We start from the raw sequence: 25,461 nt of genomic DNA on the forward strand, positions 1-25,461 counted from the left end.
TCCTGTGTCGCAATGAAGACGAAGTGCAGCCAAATAAATAAATAATTTTTTAAAAATACTATTTTTGACTTTCAGTAAAATGACTACCTTCAGGGTTGTTATGAAGATTAAATGTACGTAAAATGCTTAATAGGGGACCTAGACTCACTTGAAATATGGTTATCTTCTCTTGCAGTTTCTTTCTGCTGCTTCTTATATGCCATATGTGTATATATATATATATATTTTTTTTTTCATTCATTCTCTACTCCCCCACCTCCAACCCCCCTCCATTTCTGACAAAGCTGCCACCATTTTGTAAGGGACTAGCTTCTCTCCAAAACTGATAGGAAAGAAAAAGGGTTTTTTTTAGATTGCCATCACACAACCAATGTCATCAGCTTTGCTCTGATAGGGAGGTAAAAGTCGAGTGAAAGGGACAGCTTAATACATGTGGGGATGTTCCATCTTACTCCATCCCACTCTGAAAAAAGTCACTTTCTCTTTAAATGCAAATTACCTCCTGCGAGCTCAGCTTCCACCCATTCGGTTCCCTAGTTGGAGAGTGCTGAGGGCGGAGGGAACCCGCAAGGAAGCATCACTCCAGACCCCAATCCTCCAGGTCAGTGGCCCCCTTCGCGGGTGGGTGCTGAGGTGGAACGACGCGGGTCTGATGCTCCATTTTGGATCCTGGCTCCCGAGCTGAGCAATCCATTTTGCACACGGCTTTGGAGACTGACTGTGGGATATAGAGCCCAGGTCGCCCCCATCCATTCCTGGGAAGCAGGGGCTGCCGCTGCAATTCTTCTGTCGAGTCCCTTATTGGACCACGTTGCTGCTGGGCCAGGCATTTGACGTGCTTCTGTCTCCCCTGCACCACACCCCCTCAGTGCCAGCCAGCCTCGTACCAATTTTAATGCTTATGCCCCCGGCGCCACCGCCATCCCAGAGTGCAGAGTTGGGCTTGGTGGTGGAAACTGGGAGTAAGCAGCTTGGGAAAACCCCATAAAGGGCCTCCAGATTTCAAGCTGGGGTGGGACCTCCGCGGACCTGGGGCTGAAGGGGCGGGCCCGGGAGGGAGACCCAGCGATGCCAGCCTCGGGCGCAGCCTTTGTTGGAGGCCCAGGCCGCCTGCTACCCTGCCAGATCACCCGGCCCTCTCTGGCTGCAGCTGAAGCCAAGCAGGGATTTCCTGACCCGAGAAGGCAAAGCGGCTGGAAGTCTGTCCCAGGGAACTTCTGGGAGTCTCCGGGTGTTTGCTGTTGGGGGTGAGGTGGAAAAGGAAGGATGCCAGTACGGGGAAACCACACTGAGCTCTGCCAGCGTGTCAGGGCTTCTGCCATTGCTGCCCGTCCTCTGGGGATTACTGCCTGACGCTGGGGTCTTCCCAGGTGATCCCATCCACATCTTGGTCATCTTCCATGCTGAGGTTTGTCAGGTCTGTCCAGGCAGTTGATAATAGAACGGAGCCTAGTTAAGACACCCCTCATCCTCAGCCAGGACTCCTGCCAGTTCACATCCACCCTGTCTCCCCCTACATTTCCTCTGCCAGCTCCGCCCTCTCGGCTACAGGGACAGGAAACCCCAGAAGCAGCAGCAGCAGGAGAATAGTGTCTGATCCAACCCTTTTAGGCAGGGCCTAGGTTTTCAGGCTAAAGTTGGAAGGCAGAGGGGACCTGGGGTGGGCTACAGAAGGTCCTCCAAATACACATCTGTTACCCCAGCAGTAGGTGCTGGCACCTGGCCTTGCCCATACTGGACAGGGGAGGGTACAGTTAGAAGGTCCTAGAGGGCTTCCTAGGTGGCGCAGTGGTTAAGAATCTGCCTGCCAATGCAGAGGTCACGGGTTTGATCCCAGCTCCAGGAAGATCCCACATGCCTCGGAGCAACTAAGCCCGTGTGCCCAAAAAAAAAAAAAAAGAAGGTCCTAGAGCCGTCCTTTGCAGCTCTTAGAGATTGCTGGGTGGAGGGATCGCTTTGCCCTCCACTGTCTCAGTGGGAGTGCTTCCCTCCCAGGGCCTGAGGCCTAGCCAGCATCCAATGGAGGACAAGAAGAAGAAAAGGAGTCCTAAGCCCTGCCTGACCCAGCCAGCCCAGCCCCCAGGCACACTACGCAGGGTCCCAGTGCCCACCAGCCACAGCGGCTCCTTGGCCCTGGGACTCCCTCATCTGCCATCCCCCAAGCAGCGGGCCAAGTTCAAGAGGTAGGTACAGAAGGGAAGCAGGGCAAGGAGGGAGGGACCCTAACTGTGGGCTGAGCCTTGTGGGCAGGAAGGTAAAGGGGGCCTTAGCCCATAGTTACTGAGCAGTAATCCATGCCTTCCCTGGGTTCCCCCCACCTCCCACCAGCCCCTGAGGACTCAGATCCAGTCTCTACTCTCAAGTGTTTTGGGAAAAGGCCAGGCAGGTCACTGGAATCACCCATTGTGGTGATGCATCTCAGAGCAGGCAGTGAGCAAACTTCCAGGATGTGAGTAAGAGAAGGCTGTTGGGCACACTGGAGAGGGAGAATGTTCTACGCTGAGAGGCTTGCCTGGCAGAAGTATGGAAGAAAAATATTGCCTGGAAGTCTCCAGGAACCATAGATGATTTGGTGATCCTGGAGTGCCATGGGGCAGGAAATGGTGAGGGGATACTCGGGTGAACAATTTGAATTCTCCACTTAATTTTTTAATGATTGAAAATTTGCCTCCTACCCTGTAACGTGTCTGTGTTTGTTTCCACTAAACACAGTTTTTTCCTGCAATTACTATGTTTCCCTGTGCCTTTGGCCCCACCTGCCTGAGTGGCATGTTTGGAGATGGCCAGGTTGGGGTAGCTAAAGCTCAGGGCTGGGGCAGGAATAGTAGGAAATGCAGTTGGAGAGGCAGGGGGGCCAAGCTGGGAAGGTCATTAGATGTTATCCTGAGGGCAATGGAAAATTCAAAAAAACAGTTTTCCATACAAGAGGGGCAGAAAGATGTTTTTGGAAGAAATAAGATGGCTCTCATGGCAATAAGGGAGTAACTGTCCCCAAGTTCACTGAGGACTGGTGAGGACAAGTGATTCACCTAGGGTCACAGGAGAAATGAGTGAGGTGCTCAAACAGGAACCCAGCAGCCTGGTTCCAGGCATGGTTCTGGCTGTATCACTGGCAGAAGAAGACTTGTTTTGACCTCTCACCCTCACCCGTCTTCACCCACTCCCTTCCCTTTACCCATCCCGGTGCCCAGGCCAGGGCCAAACATCCATTTATGTTGGTGGGTGGATAGAAGGATGAATTAGTGCACAGACAGATGGCACAAGAGACCTGGGGGTACCTGGCTGCCCTCACCCTGTGACCATGGCCGTGCCCACCCACCCAGGGTAGGCAAGGAGAAGTGCCGCCCAGTGCTGGCCGGAGGTGGGGGCGGCTCTGCAGGCACCCCCCTGCAGCACTCATTCCTGACCGAGGTGACTGATGTCTATGAGATGGAGGGGGGCCTCCTGAACCTGCTCAATGACTTCCACTCTGGCCGGCTGCAGGCCTTCGGTGAGTCCTGGGGGTGGGGCTTAGAGGGCATGTAGGTGGGGCTGGATGGTCGGCTCGCTGGGGCTTGGCTGGGACCAGGGTCCCAAGCTTGCTCCCAGAGCTGACAGGTGCTGTCCAGGGAAGGAATGCTCCTTTGAGCAGTTGGAACACGTGCGGGAGATGCAGGAGAAGCTGGCACGGCTGCACTTCAGCCTGGATGTGTGTGGAGAGGAGGAGGAGGAGGAGGAGGAAGAGGACGGGGTCACTCAGGGGCTGCCTGAGGAGCAGAAGAAGACGATGGCTGACCGCAACCTGGACCAGCTGCTTAGCAATGTGGGTCAGAGCTGGGTGATTCGGTTCCTGGGGACACCAAGGGGTGTGTGGGGGGTACATGCTTCTAAGACCATTCCTGGCCCCTGGGTGAAAAGCTAGGGGTGCATAGAGCCAAAAGCTCTGGGCCTCTCAACACCCCACCAGAAGATGAACCCCAGAGCATCTGGAATTTAATCTGGTACCCCTCCTTACAGAAACCTCCCTTTCTCTTTCTATTGACAGCTGGAAGATCTTAGTAATTCTATGTATCCTTTTTAGGGGACTTGACAGTGTGTAAGTGTATGTAGGATAAAATCAGCTTCACCCTCCCCTCCACCCTGCAGGAATATTTACAGATAACCAACATCCTCACCCCTTTCAGTCCTACAGAATTAGCCACAAACTCCTCTTACCCAGGTAGAGGGGGCAGAAAGAATTCCCCAGATATTAGGAGAAAGAAAGGTGGTTGCAGGGAATATGTTTTACCTACTTACCAAAATCTTTGCAAGTACTTTAGCTGACACCAATCCATGGCAAGGCTTGTCTAATGTCTTCCTATTCTTTCAGCACTGAACAATTATTTTTGCTGCCTTAGATTATCTCCGCATCTAGTCCTATCATCAGTAGCGCGGGTGCACGCACCTGCATGATCTAAACCGAAAGCGAAGGGGGTAAGGCATCTAGCAAGAAGGGCCAGCGAGGACTGCAACCCCAGACCACGGACCACCCCCAGAGTCCCTGGCCCCCGCCCCTTTGCGCAGTTGGGGAAACTAAGCCTGTGCAGGTTGGGGAAATAGGGCTGGAAGGACCCGGATACAGAGCATCACAGTCCTTGACCCGCACAGACAGAAGCTGCACCTGGCTGAGAACGCCGAGCCTGAGGAGCCGTCAGCTGTGTAGGTGTCGGACCCAGGCCCAGACTGCTCCTTCTCGTTCCCTTCAAACTGTGACTTTTTACGGACTCGATTGGGTGTTCCGCGGCCCCCCCAGGTGCTATGGGGGTGGGGGGCACTGGATGGAATTAAACCAGAAAGAAAGAAAGCGGCTCAGTGTCCTCCCTCCCCTCCTTGCGCCTTTACTCGGCAGGGGCGCCCGGGCCCCAGCTCCCGCGGGGATGCCCCTGCGCAAAACACTTCTGGTTTGGGAGGTCCCACTTGCGGGGCCGGACTCCCCTGTGCCGCTCTGGGAGTGGGAGTTGGGCACAGGCGCCAGTCTGCGCTCGGCCCCGGGAAGAGCCGACCGGTTGCCGTGGAGACGGCGGGGCGGGGCCTGAGCAGGCCGGTGCGGCGCAGACCGATGACGCGCTGCGCAGGCGCCGGGCAGGGCAGTTTGCGCCCGGATGGAGCGGGAACGGTTGCTTCGGAAAGTGACGGCGCTGCAGGTACGGGGCGTGCGGGGGTGCACATGACACCCGCGCATGAGATCTCGGACTGGGACCTCTGGACGAGATGAGGCGGTCACGTCTAGTAAGCTGTCCGCGTGCCCACCTCTGAAGCTACCAACCCACCCCCACCGGCCTGAAGAATGCGGGGACCCCACGGACCCTCACGCGCCCGCCACTCCCACCACACGCTCCTACGGGATCAGGGAAGTGGTGGGAAGGGCCTTCAATCTAAGAGGTGGATCCAGCCCAGCACGCTCCCTCGAACCCCGGGAGCCCCAACGCACAGCGTCACCCATTCTCTCCCCGGGGCCGGGTCCCCTCTTGCAGTCACTGGGATGACCTCTCCAGGAGAATCTCTCAAGGTGTCCCATGTGGCAGTAATAAGGTTTCTTTCCCCTTGTTCTCCACACCAGGCCTGCGTCCGGGGCTTCTTGGTCCGACGCCATTTCCAGAGTCTTCGAGCTGAATATGAGGCTATTGTACGAGAGATCGAGGGTGAACTGGGCACGCTTCAGTGGACTGAGGGCTGGATTCCCAGGCCCCGATTTCTCCCAAAGGTACTACACGCCCTAGAGGTAGAAGAGAGGGGAAAGAGGGACCTGGGCAGGGGATTCCACCCTTCCTGCTGACAAGCTTTTCTCATTGGAAAAGGCAGCAGACTCACCTCCTCACACCCCAATCCTTAATGCTCATCAACTTGTATGCTAAATCATGGGACTCAGACACTTGGAGGGTTTAGCCTTGGGGCTCGCATACCTCTCTGATTTCTCAGAAGGCAAAATCCCATCAGACCTGGAAAGCCGGAGAGAGGGTACCAGATCCAGAGCAGGAACTAGGGAGACACTTCCCATGTAAAGAGCCTGAGAAAGAGGCCATCTGGGAGGAGATGATACTGAAGAAGTCACGAGAGAGCTCGGCAAACTCAGGCAGTCTTCCCTGCAGAGATGATAGCCTGTGGCTTCAGGATGGGCAGAGCAGGAGGACCAGGAAACCAGAGGAGACCAGAGACATGTCATGGATGGAGAACCCAGGTACCTCTCTGCCTAGATCAGGGTAAGCCCTGATCCTCTCTGGGCCTCAGCTTTCCCACCTGAAAAGTTTAAGGCTTGTGCTAGATAAGCTGCATCACTTTCCTTTTCACCTCTGCATGGTTGGGGGCAACTCATGGGTGGGCATGGGGAGGGTGCCAGGGTCTAATACTAAGCCAGTGTCCAGTGTCTGCCCCCGCAAGGCTTTCTCCCTTCATTCTTCCCTCCTTCACAGAAGCCGCAGGTCCAGGCCTGCCCCACAGCCAGACTGAGCTGCAGGAGCTCCAGTACCACCGCAGCCACTTGGCCATGGAGCTGCTGTGGCTACAGCAGGCCATCAATAGCCGTAAGGAGGTAGGCACTAATTTGGAGCCCTCTGCACATTTAGGGCCAAGGGTGGGCGTTAGGGAAAAGCCTCCTGCCATGCCCAAGCAGGCCTGCCTGGTACAGTGTCTGTTCTCTTCTCCAACAGTACCTAATTCTCAAACAAACACTGAGATCCCCAGGGGTGAACCAGGCCAGAGAGGAGCCCAGCTTGTGCCCAGACCATGGGGCACAGGGCTGTGAGAGAGCTGGGTCACAACCATGCCCACCATTGGAAGACGAGTCCTACAGGACCACTGGTGCGCCAGCCCACGTGGATGACTCCTGCTGGAGACTCAAATCACAACCCCACATATTCCCAGAAAGACTGGCCACTACAGACAAAAGCACTGCTGGGCCCAAGTACAGGGACCTATGCTACAGACAGGCTGGACCACAGCTGCCCACACCATCGGATAAGCAGGCCATAGGGAAGAGGCTCACCAAAGAGCCAGGCTGTGGAGAACAGAGCTTTGGAGGGACCTGCCTGCAGCTGACAAAACTTCTAGAGGACGAGACCCACAAAGGCCTCAAATCTAGGGGCTACTGTTCTGGAAAGACTAGGATACAGCTACCCACACTCCATGAGAACCCAAACATTGAAGACAACTCTCCCAGAGGACCCGGCCAAAAACAGCCTGATTGCCAAAGAGCTGGGCCACAAGAGTTGGGCCTCTCAGAGGACCAGGTCATCTGGGATGGGACTTTGGCAGAGCATGGTGGCCTGGATCTCTGGAAGATTAAACCGTCCAAGGGCCAGACCCCCAGTGATAAAAGCACCACAGATAGAACCTCCACTGACTCTAGCCATGAAGGATGGAAAAACCAGAGGACTGTACCATGGAGATCAAGGCCACCTGAGAAACTGTGTTCCACAGGGTTAGACCACACAGGAGAGGATCACTCGAGGGGTAGACCGTGGAAAACAGGACCACCAGGCTAGACCCTGGGGAACCAGGGAGGATCAGGTTCCAAAGGGGCATGTTACGAAAGGGCAATGAGGGAGATAGGACCTCATCCTAGCTCCCTGGTACCAGCTCTACCTCCTGCCCCTACCCCTGGGCATTGGTGACTAATGAGGCTAAGAGAAGCTGGAGCACAGAGCTAGCACCATTAAAGGGAGAGAAGGTAGGAGGATGCTTTCATCCTTTGCCTGTGGCTCAACCCAAATTTTGGGATAGGGAGCCACCTGGGTGAGTAAAGTTGGTTGGGCTGATGGAGAATAAAGATTTTCCTTAGATTCTGAGCCTGGTTATATTTATCTTCTGTCTCTGGTCAGGACAGACTCTGGGCCCTCCTGTTCACTTCCTGCTGACATGGGGCATCTTCCCCAGAGCTGGCTGGGAGGCACAGCCTGGGAGCAGACTAGCCATCCTTGGGGAACAGCCCCCAAAGTTGATCTTCCTTTAAGCTCAACCCTTGGGCTGCAGAGTGGCAGGGAGGCTCTGAGAATCACTCCCTTCACCCAGTCCTGGAACATCTGCGATCTCTGCCACTGCCTCTCTCACTGCGTCCCAGGCTCTTCCTTCATATATAGTGATCGGCCCCATCTACTCGTGAGGCTCCACCAAGAGCAGATTGGATGAGACCCTGAATGCAGACACGCTCCTGTGGAGGCTCTGCCTGCCTTTCTGGGTGAGAGGGCAGGACTCCACCTCTGATTGGCACTGCTCCCAGCCCTGCCTTAGGTGCCTGGCAACAGCTCTGTGTCTCTAGCCTGGGACGCGCCATGGCGGGTGGCAGTCCAGCAGCCAAGAGGGTAGTGGTGTACCGGAATGGGGACACATTCTCCCCAGGCCACCAGCTGGTGGTGACTCAGCGCCGTTTCCCCACCCTGGAGACCTTCCTCCGTGAGGTGACATCAGCTGTACAGGCTCCACTGGCTGTGCGTGCTCTCTATACTCGTCACGGCCACCCCATCACCAGCCTGGCAGACCTGCAGAACGGAGGGCAGTATGTGGCTGCTGGCTTTGAACGATTCCGCAAGCTCCCGTGAGTGGGCTGGGGCTGGTCAAAGAGTGTAGGGAGGGCGGTAATAGCAATAGCATGTGTTCAGTACTTACTGTGTATCTCACAGGATACAGCAGTCCTGTGAAGGGGGTGGTCTTATCCCCATTCTTTGGAAAGGGAAATCAAGGTAGTGAAATAACCTGCCTAAAAGTACATAAGTAACACAAGTGGAGCCACAGTTCAAGTCAAAGTCTGACACTGATGTTCATGCCCGTCCAGCCAGGAGCAACCAGTGGGAAGAAGAACATTCTCCTGCTGGTTGAGCCCCTTTTTCCAAAGGCTCTTCCTGATTGGATCCTTACGACCACCATCACCACCACCACCAAATACTCTAAATCCATCCATCATTTCCTGCTGTTTTGGCATCCCGTGTTCTCCATTAGGCTGGGATTATCCTTTGCAGAGTGGAGCTGTGCTTTCCAAGGTGGGAGGATAATTTGAGTGTCTGAGCTTCCAACTCAGATCTGGCTTCCAGGTCCTCCTCTGCTCTCAGCTGAGGTTGCTTGATGTAACGTAAGGAGCCAGGAGTTAGGAGCTGGAAAGACTTAGAATCTGGGCTCTGTCACTTCCGTGTTACTTAGGTGAGTCACTTAACTTGGTCTCAGTCTCATACAAACTGAAACGAAACCACACACCTCATGAATGAGAAAATTTCTGAGATACAGCAGGATGTCGACCTTTAACTTTGCAGTTTCTGTCTGAGACCCCAGACTGGATGTTCAGCCTGATACACAACCTAAGGCAGGTTCAAGTGTCAGCATCTGTTTCTGGACTGAGATGACTGAGACTATTCCTATGGGAAGGGAGACTTGGTGAACTGGGCCCTAGCGCCCCGCGATCTGGCAGCTGTTGGGCTGTTGAGGTCCCAGGCTCTCCAAGATGACCAGTGACCTGTCTGTCCTTTCAGCTATTTAGCCCCTGGAGGGAAGGATCCAGGTGGGAAGAGCAGCAGACTACCAGTAAGTCCTAGGGCCGACCAGCCCCCAGCCCTCTGTTCTCCCATCCCCCCCGGGCACTGCCCCTAGTTTGGCCTGGGAAGTCAGGGGCCCTGGAAGCAGCAGGATCTGCCACTCTCCACACCTACGGTGGAGCCAGCTGCTAGCCTTCCCGGGGTGCAGGATTTCAAGACACTGTTCCTTGTGCCTTTCCCAACCTTTTACTTTACTTATCTCCAGGCTGTGGTCCTCACAGGAAAGAGGAAGCTATAAAACAGAGGGATGGGAGGGGGTTAAGAATGTGACTTGGGGGAGGTAGAAGCACCCTTTGGGAAAAGGTGTGGCCAGTCCCATCCCTCCTCACCCCTCTCCTGCCCCAGTCTGGTTTCCTTCCCTCACCCTCACTTGGACTGACCTATCCCCGAAGAAAGGCCTCAACTCGCTCCTGATTTGGGGGCCTGACGCGTTTCAGGGTCCTCCCGTGACTCAGCAGCCATGTGGTGGGGCCCCTGGACGGCGGCTACCTGCAGGTGCCCACTGCTGCATTCAGTGAGTGCCCATGTTGGGGAGCAGGGGCATAGATTGGTTTCAGTGAGACCAAGGAAAAGTGGGTGGATTTATTTCAGGAGCCCCTGGTGACTGGTGGGGATGTAAAAAGTCCAGCTTGCTTAGTGGGTGAAAATGGACCAATGCACTGGTTCTTGGACCGTCTTATGGTCGCTGTGCCATCCTTCTTCCTCTCTCACATAGGGAGTTGTGGGGACCCCTCCCCTTACCAGGCTGTTCTTTATCCCAGTGTGTTCAGGAATGGGGACCTATTAAGTCCCCCATTTAGCCTGAAGCTGTCCCAGGCTGCCAACGAGGACTGGGAAGCAGTGTTGAAGCTCCTGACTGAGAAGGTGAAATTACAAAGCGGGGCTGTGTGCAAGTGAGTCTGGGGACTGGGGAAACCCGAATGTCCCCAAAAGGAGCCTCCCTACTGGTTACTGGTTTTGGCTGTCCTTGAGGATGAAAAGGCAAAAGGAAAGCATATTTGCCCAAATGGGACTCCTTTCTGTGCCACAGGGAGAGGCCCCTCCAGCCCAGCCTTCGGAACCAGGGCAGAGCCTGGGTGACTGGCTGTGGTGCCCAGAGGGCCAGTGACCAAAGGGCACCTTGGAATAGCTGTACCCACCGCTTGTAGTCTGCTGAATGTGAAGGTCCCTCTTGTTCACTGGCCCTTATGTACTCACCTCTCTCCCAGACTCTGCACCCTGAAGGGGCTCCCAGTGTTGGCAAGGGAGGCTCTGGTGAGCGGCCAGTACTATGTGGCCGTCGGAGACGACGAGTTCAAGGCCCTCCCCTATCTGGAGCTGCTGGTGCCTCACCCCTCACTGCCCAGGGCCTGCTGGTATGTACGTGTGAGGTGGAGGGGTAGCAGGTTAGAGCAGAGGAGGCCACCCTGACTCCATGTTCTGCTCTGCCTCCTACAGCCTTCTCTTTTTTTATTGTAGGCATCCCCCAGACCCCAAGTCCAGGCCCCACAAGCAGGAGGTAGGTGATGCAGGGGGTCATGGCGGGTGGGAGAGAAAGGGGGTGACTACTGAGTCCACCAGCTCAGGCTCTGACCTTATCTCACTGCATCCTCTCAATAATCTTGTGAAACAGAGATTATTCTCATTTTCCAGAGGAGAGGCTGAAGTTCAGAGAAGTTAAGTGATTTGTTCAGGGGAACACAATTGTTGACAGGGGCCAGACCTGAAGCTGGTCTGAAAGCCAGCTTATCTGCGCTTTATGAAGATCTTCAGGACTCTGAGTTGCTAGACCTAATGCCAGTTTGGATGCTGGGAGGGAGACTCAGCATATCTGGCATAGCAGGGTCCAAAGATGCTTATCAGCTGCCTATCTCATCCCAGGCCTGAGCCCTCCCAAGAGATGAGCCAGTGAGCATCGAGTGGGGGGTAGGGGGATATGGCCTGGTTTCATTGGGCATCTAGAGTACCAGGCACTATCTGCCATGTCCCTGGATAAGGCAGCCTGATGGAAGAGGGAGCAGGGAGGGAGGATGCAGGCTATGAAGATGGATGGCATCTCCTCTTCCAAGCTCCCACCAGGGGCGTTCAAACCTGGACCGGAGTGGAGAAGGTAAGGACATCCTGCACCCACGGCCCAAGCAGTGTTCTCTCTGCAGGCCCATGGCCACAGGGCACAGGCACCCCAGTCCTCTCCAGAAGAAGCCAGGGAAATTGAGCCATCTGCTTTCTATGCCAGACCCCAGCAAGCTATTCGGCCAAGAAGCATGCTCCCCACTCTCTCATTTCCATCAGGTGAGGGGACCCCAGAATCCAAGTGGGGTCCAAGGCCTCCTCTGCCAATCTCTAACACTGACATAGGATGGTCCCTGCTATGGTGAGGGAGTTCCATGGCAGCAGAATGCCCAGGTTCAGATCTGGTCCTGACTTCAGCACAACTGTCTCCTACTCCCCGGTGTGCAAGCCAGTCCCTGGCCTCTTCACAGGGACCTGGCTTATGAAAAGAAGCACACGGAAGCTCAAAGCCGTGACATTTCGGGGGTGGGATTTGGAAGGGATGGCGATGCGGCCAAAGTGCAGCCTCTGAACTAATCTGCCATCGTCCGAGGTCATGAGCGAGGCTCGGGGGCTGGTAGAGAAGGCCCAGGGAAAGAATGCTGAGGGCTCCGCATCCTGGGCATCAGCCTGTCGTCTCCCACATCAGGAGTCAAGGGAGTGTATGGGGCTCCCCATCCAAGGAAGGAGACAGCAGGGGCCCAGGAAGTAGCAGATGATGAAGACACCAGGACAGAGGAGCCCTTGGATCAGGTGGGCTGGGGCTGGAAGCCGTATGTTGGGACAGGAGTTCTGAGCTGGAAACCGGCAGCCCTGGGTCCCAGAAACAGTTCTTCTCCCTTGTGACTGTGAGCAAATCTCCTAACCTCTCAGAGCCCGACTTCCTACCTTGTTAAATGTGAAGGGAGATCCTAATTTCTGGTCTCTTCCTTTCCTGGGGTCGGGAAACCCCAGGCTAAGGGCTGGAGGCTGGACATGGGGTGCTGATGGCTCTGTTCTATGTGGCCTTCTGCCTCCTCCAGAGGGCCGCACAGATAGTGGAAGAGGCCCTGTTCCTGGAAAACCAGCCCGGGGCTGGGGCAGCTATCTCAGCCTCGGGCCCCTGCTCTGCCATCTGGAGAGCCAGCAGCTCCAGCCAGCTACGGGGGACGGCCGCTCTGCAGCCACCGTTTAGCCCCAGCCTCCAGCAGCCTGTTCTCGAGGCACCAGCGCCTCCCCTGGGCTCACAGGGTACGCTGCAGCCCCCTCACTCCCACTCTTCTGCTCCTAAACCCACAGCCCAGTCTTCCTTTCTTCTCTGAGCAGAGCAGCTGCAGCCACAGAGACCATTGCCTTATGAGGTTCTCTGGCCAGAGAAAGGAGTAGCCAACTGAGCTTTGGGGAGAGACCACAAACTTGGGGAGCAGGTCTGTCACAATAAAATAATACTTAGTAACCTCCATCTGTTTACTACACCTTTATTACAGACTGCTGCTCGCTGGGCACTGCGCCACACGCTGGGGTCCAGCAGTGAGGGGCCCACAGGTGTCTCTCTGTTTGAGAGGGGCAGGCAGCTGAGGATTTGCACGCACCTCACGGGAGGGACAGGCAAGTCTAACAGGCAGCTCCTCTCCCCTGCGTCTGCTGTTCTTTTGCACCTTCCCTCAGTTCCCTCCTTAGCCAGCCAGGGCTGAGCCCTGGGAGCCTGCTGTTTGCACCTCTGGCTCAGACTGTAGCTGGCTCTCTCCTTGCAGCTGGGGTTCTGAGGTCCACGGACCAGCTGCTGGGATAGTCCAGGTCAGGCCATAGTGACAGTCGCAGATCTGGGGGCCTGACATGACAGCAGCAAGAGTGCTGCTGGGGCAGAAAGGTGGGTGAGGGTGAGTGTAAAGTCACTTGTGCTAAATCTGAGCAGTTGAACAGCACTTGAAAGTGACAGACCCATTCATCCTTGTCCTCTGATTACGATCCATGAGGTAGCTATTAGCCCAAGAGATGAGGAAGCTGAGGCTGGGAGGGCTATGTCCGCATGCTCACTGCCTTGACCTCATGGCCCAGGGGCTTCCTGGAGACAGCAGAGCTGGAGGGTGGCCTTGGTCCATTCAGAGTGTAGATGGTTGCCCCTGGGTCTTGGTCACTGAGCTTGTGATGCAGAGTGTAATTCCTGCCACGGTGAGCACCATGCCTGCAAACGCTCCTGGGATAATGGGCAGAAATTGAGAGGCTCTGAGACCAGCCACGCCAGTAGGAGCTGGTGCAGGGCTGAGGGAAGGGCTGTCTGTCCCCAGACTATCCAGGGGAAGGAATCTCTGATGGCCACAAGGAAGCAGGGGAGCTGCAGAGGAAAGGCACAAGATGGGGAAAGATCCTCTCCTCACCCAGCCATGCAAGATGGTTCTGGAAAATACTAACCCAGGGGTGTCAAAGCCCAAGTAGTGGCTTCCCAAACTTGCCTGACTTACGTTTTCCACCAATATCTTCTCCAAGGACCTTCCCAACAATCATTGTAAAGATGATGGCCAGAGAGTTACTGATGGGCACAGCTAGGGTCAGATCTGAGTGATGAGAATGAAAAGAGTCTCTGAGATGCAAAATAAAAAAAGCCTTTCCAGGCACAAAACACTCTCATGACATCATAAGACAGTCTTTTAAAAAGGGTATCTCATGACCCCATTTTCCAGATGAAGTCACAGCAAAGCTCAGAATCCAATCTCAGGTCTCCTGACTCTAACTCCAGTGCTCCCTCAGGATTCCATCATGCAAACCTGAACTACAAGGTCTGGGACCACCTTGGTTTGCTGGTAAGGATGAGGTCTTTGCACTCAAGGAGAACTTCTGCAATCTCAAGGAGATCTGGACAGACAAGTACCCAAAACCCAAAGGATGCAATAGCATGAGTGCAGCAACACCAAACCTATTTATCAAGTACACATGTGCCCGGTGCTTTGTGCACACATCTCATTAATCTTCACAACAACACTGCAGGAAGAGCGTTAGCATCATTCTGCATAAATAAAGGAAACAGAGGCTCAAATACATCCCAGACACTGAGGCAAACTGAGGATTTAAACCAAGGTATGTCTGACTCCAAAGCCCGTACCCTTATTGAATCCATTTAGATGGATAAGGACAAACCAAAACTGCAGGTGAAGCACATTTTGTTTCTGTTTCAGCTCAGACTTGGGCCTTACGGAATTACAGGAGAGAAAAAATGTCAGAGGTAGGAAGCCAGGTTCAGTACAGGCCCCACAGGGCTGGGCCTTAAGTAGAGGTCACCACAGTCCAGGATCTGTTCCTTACTGTTGAAGCTCTGAGGGACTGACTCACAAGAAACAAACTTCAAAAAGACTAATGGAGTTAAGAACACTGTTAACTTAAAATTTATTACACTTAAATTTTGTACACTTAAAGCTTTTAAAGAAGATAGATTTTATGTTATGTTCTTAAACACATACAAAAAAACAAAAAAAGCTAAATCAGAAGCTGAGTTACTTGTTTACAAGACTCATAACTGCCAGGCAGACTGTGCATGTTGGCTTCTCAGCCCATTCTTTCCCAGCCGTCCTGAGCCTCACCTGCTTCAGGTAGAGGAGGAGAGAACTGTGCAACTCCTCATCCCCTGTGTGTCCCACTGTGGCTGGCATTAGCCATCCTAGAAACTGACACAACTGCTACCTACTCAGAGCTCCTCCCTTAAGCTTTCCCACCTTACACTGAATGCAGTGGCTGCTAAAGACTGTTTTGTAACAGTAGATGGGGGAGGGGAGCAGCATGGTGCAAGGGCACCAGGTTTCCCTACATCATCTTGATAAGGTCAAATACACTGAGCCTGTGCCCTACATGAAACAGTGATACCAAAATAACAACATCGCCTTACAACAGGGTTGTCCTAAGATGAAATATGATAATGTGTGTATATCCTTGGCTGAATATATCCTTCATAAATAGAGACCACTGTTCTGATTATTAGAATGGCTGGATATTAAAGCATACAGACAAAGCAGGTGATGAGATAACAGGACCCTAAAATTCCAGTCTGCTCAAAACTTGGTAAATGGCTAACTGCAGTCATCTGGCCGGAGGGCTCAGCACCCTGGGCAGCAGGGAGTGCCAGAGGCTTTCAAACTTCCTTTTAAATGAAGTCTCATGAGAAGCCCAAGATGCACAACAGATGAAAGCAGAGCGACTCTAGTTGAAGCTGATGTGACAGGTCTGGAGGTCGGCCTATCCCCTCACCCTCCCATGGCCTCTGAAGGGTTTCCCAGGGCTATCTGGGGCTCAAACTCCCCTCAAGTCCCTGGGGGGCCTGCGTGAGACTCCAGGAGAGGTGAAATTGTCATAGCAAGGTTCGAAAGCATAAACTTCAGTAATTTATGGCTTCAAATCCTGCATCAACATGCCGTGGGACTTAAAGAGAGATGCAATAAGTTGCCCAAAGTTTTGTAACTTCATCTCCTAGGTGGAGACAACCCTTCATAGGGTTGAGATGAGAATTTTAAAAAATGTGTAAAACTAGAACAGTATCTGATGCAGTAGAGGGCAGTCAACAACAACGGGGGAAGGAAATTTATGTATATTGAGCTCCTCCTGGTACAGCGTGCACCAGGTACTCCACCAGATGCTTTTCATACACTGAATTCAATCCTCTCAATGCTATGAAGCCAACTATAAAAAATCAAAGTTCAAATAAGGGACTTGCTCAAGGTTAGGCAGGTAGCAAGCAGTGGAAGCAAAAGTATCAAAGCCAGCCCTTGGCACAGCAAAACGAACCTTCTTTCTTCCTGTGCCACTGCACGAGACTGCCAGGCTTCAAACCAACTCTCGTGCTTGGCAGCATGCTCATAACCAGCCCACCATGCCCTACTGCCCAGAGAAGAGGGTGCAACTTAGGAACCAGAGACAGTACGCTTTCCCTCACTCATGGCAACCCTCCCTGCAGTGACACTTCCGGGTGGCATCCACCACTAACCATAGAAGTTCTAAGCCAGAGACCCACCTGTTGATGCTAAGGTGAGGTAGTAGAGCAAGGAGCCACACTGGTTCAGGGAAAAGGGCATCAGGTACTGGAAACAAGAAAACTGCAGTCAGTGTGATTGCTTAACTGAACAGTGCTGCCTTCTCTGAGCTTTGAGATATGCCTTTCCTTGAAGGAAGGGGTAGCTATAAGGGACTAAGGCCTAAGCCCTCTGAAAAGGACCCTTCCAGGGCAGAGGGAATGCTGGTGACTGAATTCCATGGCTTCGCCCTGAATGCCCGCTCCCTCAGCCCAGCTGGTTCCTATCCTCCCCATCCTGCAAGTCCCTGAGTGACAGTGTTACTCTCTCCAAGAAGCCTTCCCCCAGTCCCCTGGCTCCAGCCTCCCTCCTGATAACTCACTCAGCAGTTTATCTGTACCTCTCTCAAAGCCCTTAGCCCTAAGAGGTGGTTGTGTCTATGTCTTGCCTTTCCCACTAGCCTAGACCGGCAGCATTGGGGTCACCATAATAAAATATTAATAATAGCAGCTCAAAGCATCATAGATTTGAGCCCTAATTATGTACTAGGCCCAATGCCAAGTGCTTTATGTGCCTCACCTCACTTAACCTTCACAAGTGCCCCATGAGATGGTTACCAATATTATGCCCATTTTACAGATGAGGAAACTGAGGCTCAAGGCAGACAAGGGACTCATCCAAGAACTTCTAGCAAGGAAGTGGTGGAGCACAAATTCTGACCCTGACCTGTATGACTCCAGAGACCAAATTCGTAGCGACTAACCCCAAGAGAGGGCTCATTCACAGACGCACCTCAGGATTCAAGAAGAGGGTCTTCATCTCCTGCAGCAACTGCCGGGCCCAGGTCTGCTCATGAACCTGCTGCAGGCGGGAGGAGGCCCGCTTCAGCAGCGGCTGTGTGCCACCCCACAGAGCGGCCACCAGTACCAGGGCTAGTACCTGCCCTGCATGGAAATGACAGTGACACTCCCCCGCCGCCCATCGCACGGCCCCAGCCCTCGTCCGGCCTCCCATCCACAGCCCGCTGCCCTCACATCTTTTGTTTGCTCTCCAACTCCCCGGGTGTGATTAGCGGGGAGGACAGACCCCGGGAGGCCAGGGAGGTGGATCCAGGAGCCCAGGTTCGGGGTTGCAGCAGTGGTCGGGGCTAGGTGATAGAGAAGGAGTAGGAAGTGAATTCCAGGTGGGGGTCGGGAAGCCCGGGGAGGGGCGGGGCCCGCTTACCGAGGGTCGCCGCCATGGCAACGTCGCTCCTCACCACTTCCGGGGACGAAGGGGCGGAGACCTGTAATCCGGAAGTGGCGCCAAAGCCTCTTCCGGTTCACTCACGTTGCTGCTTTCCTCGCGTCACCGCCGGAATGGTGAGTTCCCCTGAGTTAGAGTTATTGCCCTTGGGGTCCGGGCTGGGGCTGGGGCCGGTTCTGGGCGCTGACACTCTCGTCCTGTCCCCGCAGAAGCCGATCCTGCTGCAGGGCCATGAGCGGTCCATTACGCAGATTAAGTACAACCGCGAGGGAGATCTCCTCTTCACGGTGGCCAAGGACCCTGTGAGCGTTGGCCGGAGGGCGGGCCGCCGGGACCGTGCGGAGGGGGCCCGGGAGGGGCGAGTTCATTCTGCCGGGGCGAAGCGTGAACAAGCCAGTTTTGCCGCGAGAGAGAAACCAAAGAGAGCCCCATTCAGAGAAGTAGGGAGAGACCATCCTGGGATTAGGAGGGCGAGAACATTAAACCTGGAGAGGTAGGAAAGGACTCAGTTGTTGGTAGAAGGAGGGAGTAGCCGGGGAGAAGAAAAGCAAGGGACCTTGTGGAAGGGGAACGGGGACGAGGGTCCGCTTGCTCGGGGGGTGGAGCGGAGACCATTCTGGGGAAGCACAAAGCTATTCTACAGGGATAGGGGAACAGACCACCTGAAGAAGGGGGAAGTTGATCTTTGGGTGGCGAGGGACACAGAGGCCTTAATGAAGATGTCCCTGATATCATTTCAGTCAGCCCTTTCCTGCCACTCACTGACTGCAAACAGCCCGTCACAGTACTGCCTTTTGAGGCACCTCCATATGGAGGAAGTCAACTCTAGTGGCTAAAAGTGGGGACTCTGGAACCAAACAGACCTGATTTGAATCCTGAGTCTTGCGTTCACTAGCAGTGTGACTGAGCATGTCATTTAACCGTGATAAACTTTGTGTCCCTTTTTACAAAAGATGGGTAGTTGTAGCACCTCTTTCATGGGGTTGTCTTTAAGATGAATGAGATTATTCAAGTAAGGAGCTTAGTGTGTGTGAGTGTCTAATTAATGTTAGTCACTTATATTTTAAATTCCTTAGACATTATTTTATTGGAGTCTCACAGCTGCCCTTTGAAGAAGGCATTATTGTCCTGGCCATTTTACAGATGGGAAAACTGAAGTTCAGAGGGGAGAAGCACTAATTTTAAGATAATACAGTGAGATAGTAGCAGAGCAGGGACTGGAACCCAAGCTTCCCTACTGCCAACTGCTCCCGTTTGGACACAGCACCAAAGCTACTGTTTTTCTAGGCTGGCACTCAACTTGACCTTTTATTCTTCTGAGGGTTTAGGAGTCTGGGAAAGGGCTAGTATAGTGGCAAATGGAGACTTTTTGCAAGCCTCCTGATCCCTTGCTGCTTAGCTGCGGGAAGGAGGAGAATCTAGGAGTTGGTCTTTTTCCTGAAACCTACTGTTTTCCAAGAGATGAGCAGGAGAGGGCAGAATCTGGCCTGGCTAGAGGCTGCTCGGGGCTCGTGGGGCGAAATAGGAGGCCATTGTTCTGCCTGAGATGTGTATTTGCGTATGATCCTGTCACATTGTCATTGACTCCTCCAGATTGTCAATGTGTGGTACTCTGTGAATGGTGAGAGGCTGGGCACCTACATGGGCCATACCGGAGCTGTGTGGTGTGTGGACGCTGACTGTATCCTTGTCTTTGCTCTGAGTCTGTGCTCCCAGGGTCTGCCAGCAATGCAGAGGCTGCTGACTTGGAGGTGGGAGTTTGGGATGCTCTTGTGGGTCTAGAGAATGATGTTATCTCCCTCCTGCTCCCTGGTCTGTTCATTGGTTGGGGGAACATTTAGGACAAGTTCCAGTTCTGGATGAGGAGGTTAGGATGAGAGAAGAAGGAAGGCTCTCTGATGCTAAACAGGGAGGTGATTCAGTTGGCCATCCAAGAGGACAAGCGCTCGGGTGAACTCTGTCATGCTTCTTAACACCCTCTTCAGGGGACACCAAACATGTCCTCACCGGTTCAGCTGACAACAGCTGTCGTCTCTGGGACTGTGAAACAGGTAAGCCTGGATCCTTCACTTTTACAGCAAACAGTGAGGACCTACACTATACTTGTTGAGGTGAATAGGTTCTGGGAAAATAGAGGTAAATCCAGAGATGGTTCCCAGTCTAGGGAAAAAGAGGCAGACAAGAAAATAAGGAAGACAGAGGAGAAAAGAGGCACTACAGTGAAACAGAAGCCATGTTAGAGGAAGTAAAGAGTACTGTGGGAAGCCAGAGAGGGCAACTGAATGCCTGCAGTGGGGGTGGAAACAGCCTGGGAAGGTTTCCCAAAGTGAATGTGATATGAGCTGGGGCTCGAAGGATGAGAAAGAGGTCATCACTTTGGCACTGGCAGGAATGAAAGCAGGGCAAGTGTCATATCCAAGTCAACTGATCTGGTGGGAGTTCCTGCTTCTCGGGGGATGAAATAGATGGCAGTGGAGAAGCTGAGGCAGACTAGGGCCAGAACAGGCCTTGAATGCAAACTCAGGAGCATGGCTTTGTTCTGCAGGATTTGGCATGCTGTAGAGGTCCCCAAGCAGGGAAGAGTGTGTTTAGCTTTAGCAAGCCCAGGTAGCAGTGGGGAGCATTGGAGGAACAAACAGAAAACAGGGGAGCCTTTTAAGCCACTCCATTTAGTAGATCTTTACTGGGTACCCAGATCTCTCCCAGGTCTTTGCTGGGCACTGAGGACACAGAGAAATCAGAGCAGGACTTTGCCATGGGGGAGCATGTTCTGAGCCGGAGACAGATCCACTGCAGTCCACAGTGGCAGGGTGTCTGAGGAGGGACTGTGGGGAGAAGTTAAAAGATTTGAGCCAAAGCACAGCAGTGAGGAAGAAAAGGGGAGAGGGTGTTAGGGTCACTAGCACAGAAGAAACAGTGCAGCGTGACGATAGGCAAGTGTAGAAAGAATCCTCCCCGCAGTGAGCAAAGGCTAGCCCCAACTCTGCCTGTCCCCAGGGAAGCAGCTGGCCCTACTCAAGACCAATTCAGCAGTCCGGACCTGTGGCTTTGACTTTGGGGGCAACATCATCATGTTCTCCACGGACAAGCAGATGGGCTACCAGTGCTTCGTGAGCTTCTTCGACCTGCGGGATCCGAGCCAGATCGGTGAGCCGGTGCTGGGGCTCAGGACTAGGGTTGAGGTGAAGGGCGGCGGCTCCAGAGCCCGGGGCCTGACGTCTACTGCCCCACACAGACAACAATGAGCCCTACATGAAGATCCCTTGCAACGACTCCAAGATCACCAGTGCTGTTTGGGGACCGCTGGGAGAGTGCATCATCACAGGCCACGAGGGCGGAGAGCTCAACCAGTATAGCGCCAAGGTAAGGGGGTGGGTGAGACCTAAGCCCATCAGAATGGTTCTCTGTGAGAGGCAGGATAAGCCCAGCGGTTAAGACTGAAGGCTGGATTCACGTGCAGATTTCACCACCTTCTCATTATGTGATCTTGGGCATATTACATAACTTCACAGAGCCTGTTTATCTGTAAGATGTTTCAAGGATCAGATGACATCTGATCCTTGGTTTGAAAAACTTGTCATAGAGTGCTTAGGATATGTTACTAATGATCACAATTACATATTTTCCTGGCACCACTGAGTGCCAGGCCCCATGCTAGGCTCTGAGGACAAAGAAGTGAATCAGACATGGGCTCTGCCCCGGGGGAGACAGACTGGCAAACAGCTAGCACATGGGTCAGATTATGAGTTGTGCCACCATATAGAGGTCTCAACCAAGGACAGAAAGTGCCCTCTGTCACAGAGGAGGTGGCATGTACAAGGGTGAGTCAAAAATTATCCGCACTCTGGCTATACAGCCAACAGAAGTTTTAATATGACGAGTGTGGATAATTTTTGACTTGTCTTGTACATTAAGCTGTGGAGAATAAATGGAGCTTCAAGCCAGAAGAGAGGGATAAGGGCGTTGTGACCTTCCCTTAGGCCGGAAGGAATCTTCAAATGGTTATGGATGGTCAGGTTTTCTCTTTAGGAAGCTCCCACAGGCTGGTTTGGAGAGTGGACATAAACTAGGCAGTAGTCACAGGGATGTGGACTACCTGACAGGAGACATTCGGGGGTGACTGATGAGACGGAGGGTCAGGGGAAGGGTACAGTCCAGGCCATCTCGGGTTTCTGGGGACTGCTGGAACGTAATACCGTGAAGGTTAGTCGGTCACTCAACAAGCACTGACTGCGGTCCACTAAAGCACCAGGCCTACCTGCAGGAAGGGAATGGGACCCAAGGTCAAAGACATAAACAACGCTTGATGTTGGCAAACAGCGGAGCTGCTTGGTGCCCCCAGGGAGGCTTGACTGTAAAGCTGGTGCTTGTTCCCTGAAATGGAGGAGCCAGATGCATCCGTACATATGTCCAGATTAATGGAGGGGACAGAAATACATTCTTCCCTCAGAATAGGTGAAAGTAACTCAGGAAAGGAAATAACAGACTTCTGAGGGTCTCTGTGTGAGGCCCAAAGCTTGAGGCCTTTTAGTCATCTAACAAATGGTTTACCAGGCACAGGCCAGGTGCCCGTCATGCAAGGTCAATTAAGACCCAGTCCCAGTATCCTTACAGTCACCCTGGGGGCTTTTTTTTTTTTTTGCCACACCATGCAGTTTGTGGGATCAAAGGTGGGGACCCGGGTCTTCCCTGGTGGTGCAGTGGTTGAGAATCTGCCTGCCAATGTAGGGGACACGTGTTTGAACCCTGGCCCAGGAAGATCCCACATGCCGTGGAGCAGCTAAGCCCATGTACCACAACTACTGAGCCTGTGCTCTGGAGCCCTGGAGCCACAACTACAGAAGCCCCTGCATCTAGAGCCCGTGCTCCACAACAAGAGAAGCCACTGCAATGGGAAGCCTGCTTACCACAAGAAGAGTAGCCCCCACTTGCTGCAACTAGAGAAAGCCCACGCACAGCAACAAAGACCCAATAAATAAATAAATAAATAAAAGTTTAGGGAGAAAAAAACAAACTGGGGCCCCAGCAGTGAGAATCCTAGCACAGACTTCTAGGGAATTACCCCTGGGGGCTTTTAATAATCTTGTTTTCTAGATAGAGAAATTGAGGCACAGAGAAGGTTGTTTTGTTTTGTTTGTTTGTTTTTGGCCACACTGCACGGCTTGCAGGATCTTAGTTGCCTGCCCAGGGACTGAACCTGGGCCCTCAGCAGTGAAAGTGCTGAGTGCTAACCACTGGACTGCCAGGGAACTCCCACAGAGAAGTGCTTTTAAGGGCAGACTCTAAAATTCTTTGTACTACATAGTCCAGCAGGTTCTTTTAGTGGGAAGGGAAATCAGGAAATGAAACAGCCCTTTGAGAAGACCTAAAAAAAGGATGGACAAGCAGCGTTCCTTGTGAACTGTGACCAAGACCCTATGAGGGAAGGAGATGCGAGTGGGTTCTGCCTCTTCTTGGTTTCAGAACCTCCAGTCACACCACCTCTCTGAACTTTAGTTTCTTCCTTTTAAAATTTCCATTAAAATACCCACTTCATAGGATTGTTGTGAGGATTAAAGGAAATAGGTGTTGTTAACTGCTTAGCACAATGCTTGGCAGATAGTAGCCATTCAATAAATATTAGTTGGAAGAAGGATTAAATGGAAACTGCTCTCCTGTTATGTAATGATTAATTACTAGGTTTGTACATTTGTCACCATTAAGAGTGTGTTCCTAGGCAGACTAGCAGTTGTTTAGGAAATCTGCACACTTGGGCCAGGTTGGGCTTGGGAGTGGGAATAAATGTTGATTCAGAGGATACTGAGGCAGGCCCAGCCCAGACCTCCCCTCCCCTGCATGGGATCAGAAGCAGTCTAGAACCCCGGCTGAGCAGCGGGGTAGCAGGGATCGGGCTGGGCAGAGCCTCACTCTTCCTCCTTCCGCAGTCCGGGGAGGTGCTGGTGAATGTTAAGGAGCACTCCCGGCAGATCAATGACACCCAGCTGTCCAGGGACATGACCATGTTTGTCACCGCATCCAAGGACAACACAGCCAAGGTAAGCCTAGGCGAGGGGTCTGGTGGGGCTGCTCCCACCCTCCTGCGTGGCTCTTGCCTTCCCCCAAGGAGGGCCCTTTTTCAGATTTCTCCCCTGCCTTCTCTCTCTAGCTCTTTGACTCCACAACCCTTGAACACCAGAAGACTTTCCGGACAGAACGTCCCGTCAACTCAGCTGCCCTCTCTCCCAACTATGACCATGTAAGGGAACCCCACCCGAGCTTCTTGCTAAAGCCTAAGAATGTTTCCAGGATCTAGTTGTTTGTCTAGCAATTAAGACGAACTCTGGGGGAAAATAGCGTCAGGCAGAGAGGAGATTCTCAGAGCAGCAACAAGGCTGAATGCTTGGGAAGCCCCAGGGGACAGGGCAGGAGGAGGCTGAAGGATGTTTGTTCCTCACCCTTAATATATTCCTAGTCTGATGTGGGAGATATTACAGGCTTATAGCTTGGGGGGAGAAACAGAACATGGATTTGCCTGCCCTTTGGGCCTGTCTAGACTTTCTTCTTCCCTTCAGGTGGTGCTGGGCGGTGGTCAGGAAGCCATGGATGTAACCACCACCTCCACCAGGATTGGCAAGTTTGAGGCCAGGTAAAGGGGGAAGGAGCTCTTCCAAACTGAAACGTCTTGAAATGCCTTTCATGATGGACACAAACCATATAAACCGAGGAGGCGTCCCTTAATTCTTTGGCTGCCAGGAAGTGCAGCCAGATTTGTGGCCCTTCTGTGACAAGTGTGTAATACAGCAGTTAAGGGCATGAACTCAGGCTCGCTCTGAAGCCCTACGCATCATTGTAGTTCTCTGTGCCCAGTTACCCTTGACTGTATAATGGGACAATGATAATATACTTACCTCATAAAACTGCAGATTAAATAAGTGAGTTAATAGTTGTTAAGTGCTTAGAACACGGCTTAGCACATAGTAAGGGAGATGTTTGGGTCCAGTTTCCCCCCAATTGTATCTTGTTTTGTTCACATTCATTTCCCCACTTGATAGTTTGTGTGGGGAGTGGTCCCTCTCGACGGGTTTTGGAAGGGGATGGAGAATGAGTGAACTATTGATTCCCACCCTGCTCTCCTCCAGGTTCTTCCACTTGGCCTTTGAAGAAGAGTTTGGAAGAGTCAAGGGTCACTTTGGACCTATCAACAGCGTTGCCTTCCATCCTGATGGCAAGAGGTAGGGCGCCCGGTGAAGGGAGCTGAGCTCAGCCCTGGTCTGCCCGCCTCTGCCGCTTTCCCTTGCCCTGCCCCCAGGCCTTCCTCCCCCAGGGCGGGACTCTGACTGGGCCCTGGTCCTCTCTTTCCAGCTACAGCAGCGGTGGCGAGGACGGTTATGTCCGCATCCACTACTTCGACCCGCAGTACTTTGAATTCGAGTTTGAGGCTTAAGAAGCTGGATCTCTGGGAATTCTCTGGTGGTCTGGTAATTAGGACTCCGGGCTTCTACTGCAGGGGGCACGGATTCGATCCCTGGTCTGGGAACTAAGGTCCTGCAAGCTGCATGGCGTGGTCACCCATACACACACACAAAAAGAAGCTGGATGTCCATCTGGGCCAGGATCACAGAAGGTTTTGGACTCTGAGAAATAAATTAGTTTGGAAATAAATGGTTTCTGGTCAGATATTTCATCACTTTCCCCTC

General features: G+C 53.0%; 4 protein-coding genes across 18 annotated transcripts; 3 read left to right on the forward strand and 1 right to left on the reverse strand.

Annotated features, from left to right (window-relative positions):
* Positions 1 to 517: 517 nt before the first annotated feature.
* Positions 518 to 4,817, forward strand: CCDC28B (coiled-coil domain containing 28B). Of its 3 annotated transcripts, XM_057715839.1 has the most exons (6): positions 518 to 601; positions 1,996 to 2,183; positions 3,324 to 3,490; positions 3,609 to 3,802; positions 4,025 to 4,047; positions 4,627 to 4,817. In XM_057715839.1, the coding sequence occupies exons 2-6, from the start codon at positions 2,020 to 2,022 to the stop codon at positions 4,679 to 4,681; spliced, it is 603 nt and encodes a 200-aa protein (XP_057571822.1). In that variant the 5' UTR covers positions 518 to 601; positions 1,996 to 2,019; the 3' UTR covers positions 4,682 to 4,817. The 3 variants fall into 3 exon arrangements, with proteins under 3 accessions (XP_057571822.1, XP_057571839.1, XP_057571829.1); XM_057715856.1 differs by lacking the exon at positions 4,025 to 4,047 and having other exon boundaries at positions 4,349 to 4,817; XM_057715846.1 differs by lacking the exon at positions 4,025 to 4,047 and having other exon boundaries at positions 4,377 to 4,817.
* Positions 4,818 to 5,106: 289 nt separating this feature from the next.
* On the forward strand, positions 5,107 to 13,051 carry LOC130833783 (IQ domain-containing protein C-like). 12 transcript variants are annotated; one of them, XR_009048554.1, is made up of 9 exons: positions 5,107 to 5,162; positions 5,579 to 5,722; positions 5,938 to 6,196; positions 6,429 to 6,547; positions 10,745 to 10,891; positions 10,995 to 11,034; positions 11,585 to 11,807; positions 12,217 to 12,320; positions 13,034 to 13,051. XR_009048554.1 is itself a non-coding variant. In XM_057703828.1 (7 exons), exons 1-7 carry the CDS (start codon positions 5,121 to 5,123, stop codon positions 11,728 to 11,730), a joined length of 897 nt encoding a protein of 298 aa, XP_057559811.1. In that variant the 5' UTR covers positions 5,107 to 5,120; the 3' UTR covers positions 11,731 to 12,938. The 12 variants fall into 12 exon arrangements, 7 of the variants coding, with proteins under 7 accessions (XP_057559811.1, XP_057559851.1, XP_057559835.1 ...); XR_009048553.1 differs by lacking the exon at positions 13,034 to 13,051 and adding an exon at positions 12,873 to 12,999 and having other exon boundaries at positions 11,585 to 12,320; XR_009048551.1 differs by lacking the exon at positions 13,034 to 13,051 and adding an exon at positions 12,590 to 12,937 and having other exon boundaries at positions 11,585 to 12,320.
* Positions 13,052 to 13,504: 453 nt separating this feature from the next.
* On the reverse strand, positions 13,505 to 17,817 carry TMEM234 (transmembrane protein 234). Of its 2 annotated transcripts, none has more exons than XM_057703920.1 (5): positions 17,765 to 17,817; positions 17,333 to 17,484; positions 16,543 to 16,609; positions 14,009 to 14,101; positions 13,505 to 13,743 (listed from the first exon to the last, which is right to left on the reverse strand). In XM_057703920.1, exons 1-5 carry the CDS (start codon positions 17,778 to 17,780, stop codon positions 13,649 to 13,651), a joined length of 423 nt encoding a protein of 140 aa, XP_057559903.1. In that variant the 5' UTR covers positions 17,781 to 17,817; the 3' UTR covers positions 13,505 to 13,648. The 2 variants fall into 2 exon arrangements, with proteins under 2 accessions (XP_057559903.1, XP_057559897.1); XM_057703914.1 differs by having other exon boundaries at positions 14,000 to 14,101.
* EIF3I (eukaryotic translation initiation factor 3 subunit I) lies at positions 17,758 to 25,426 on the forward strand. The gene is made up of 11 exons (XM_057703892.1): positions 17,758 to 17,901; positions 17,995 to 18,087; positions 19,379 to 19,466; positions 19,771 to 19,836; positions 20,783 to 20,932; positions 21,021 to 21,148; positions 23,710 to 23,820; positions 23,931 to 24,020; positions 24,337 to 24,410; positions 24,904 to 24,996; positions 25,127 to 25,426. Exons 1-11 carry the CDS (start codon positions 17,779 to 17,781, stop codon positions 25,206 to 25,208), a joined length of 1,098 nt encoding a protein of 365 aa, XP_057559875.1. The 5' UTR covers positions 17,758 to 17,778; the 3' UTR covers positions 25,209 to 25,426.
* The last annotated feature ends 35 nt before the right edge of the window (positions 25,427 to 25,461 follow it).

Source organism: Hippopotamus amphibius, chromosome 1 (genome assembly GCF_030028045.1).
Source record: "Hippopotamus amphibius kiboko isolate mHipAmp2 chromosome 1, mHipAmp2.hap2, whole genome shotgun sequence".
Classification (NCBI taxonomy): domain Eukaryota; kingdom Metazoa; phylum Chordata; class Mammalia; order Artiodactyla; family Hippopotamidae; genus Hippopotamus; species Hippopotamus amphibius.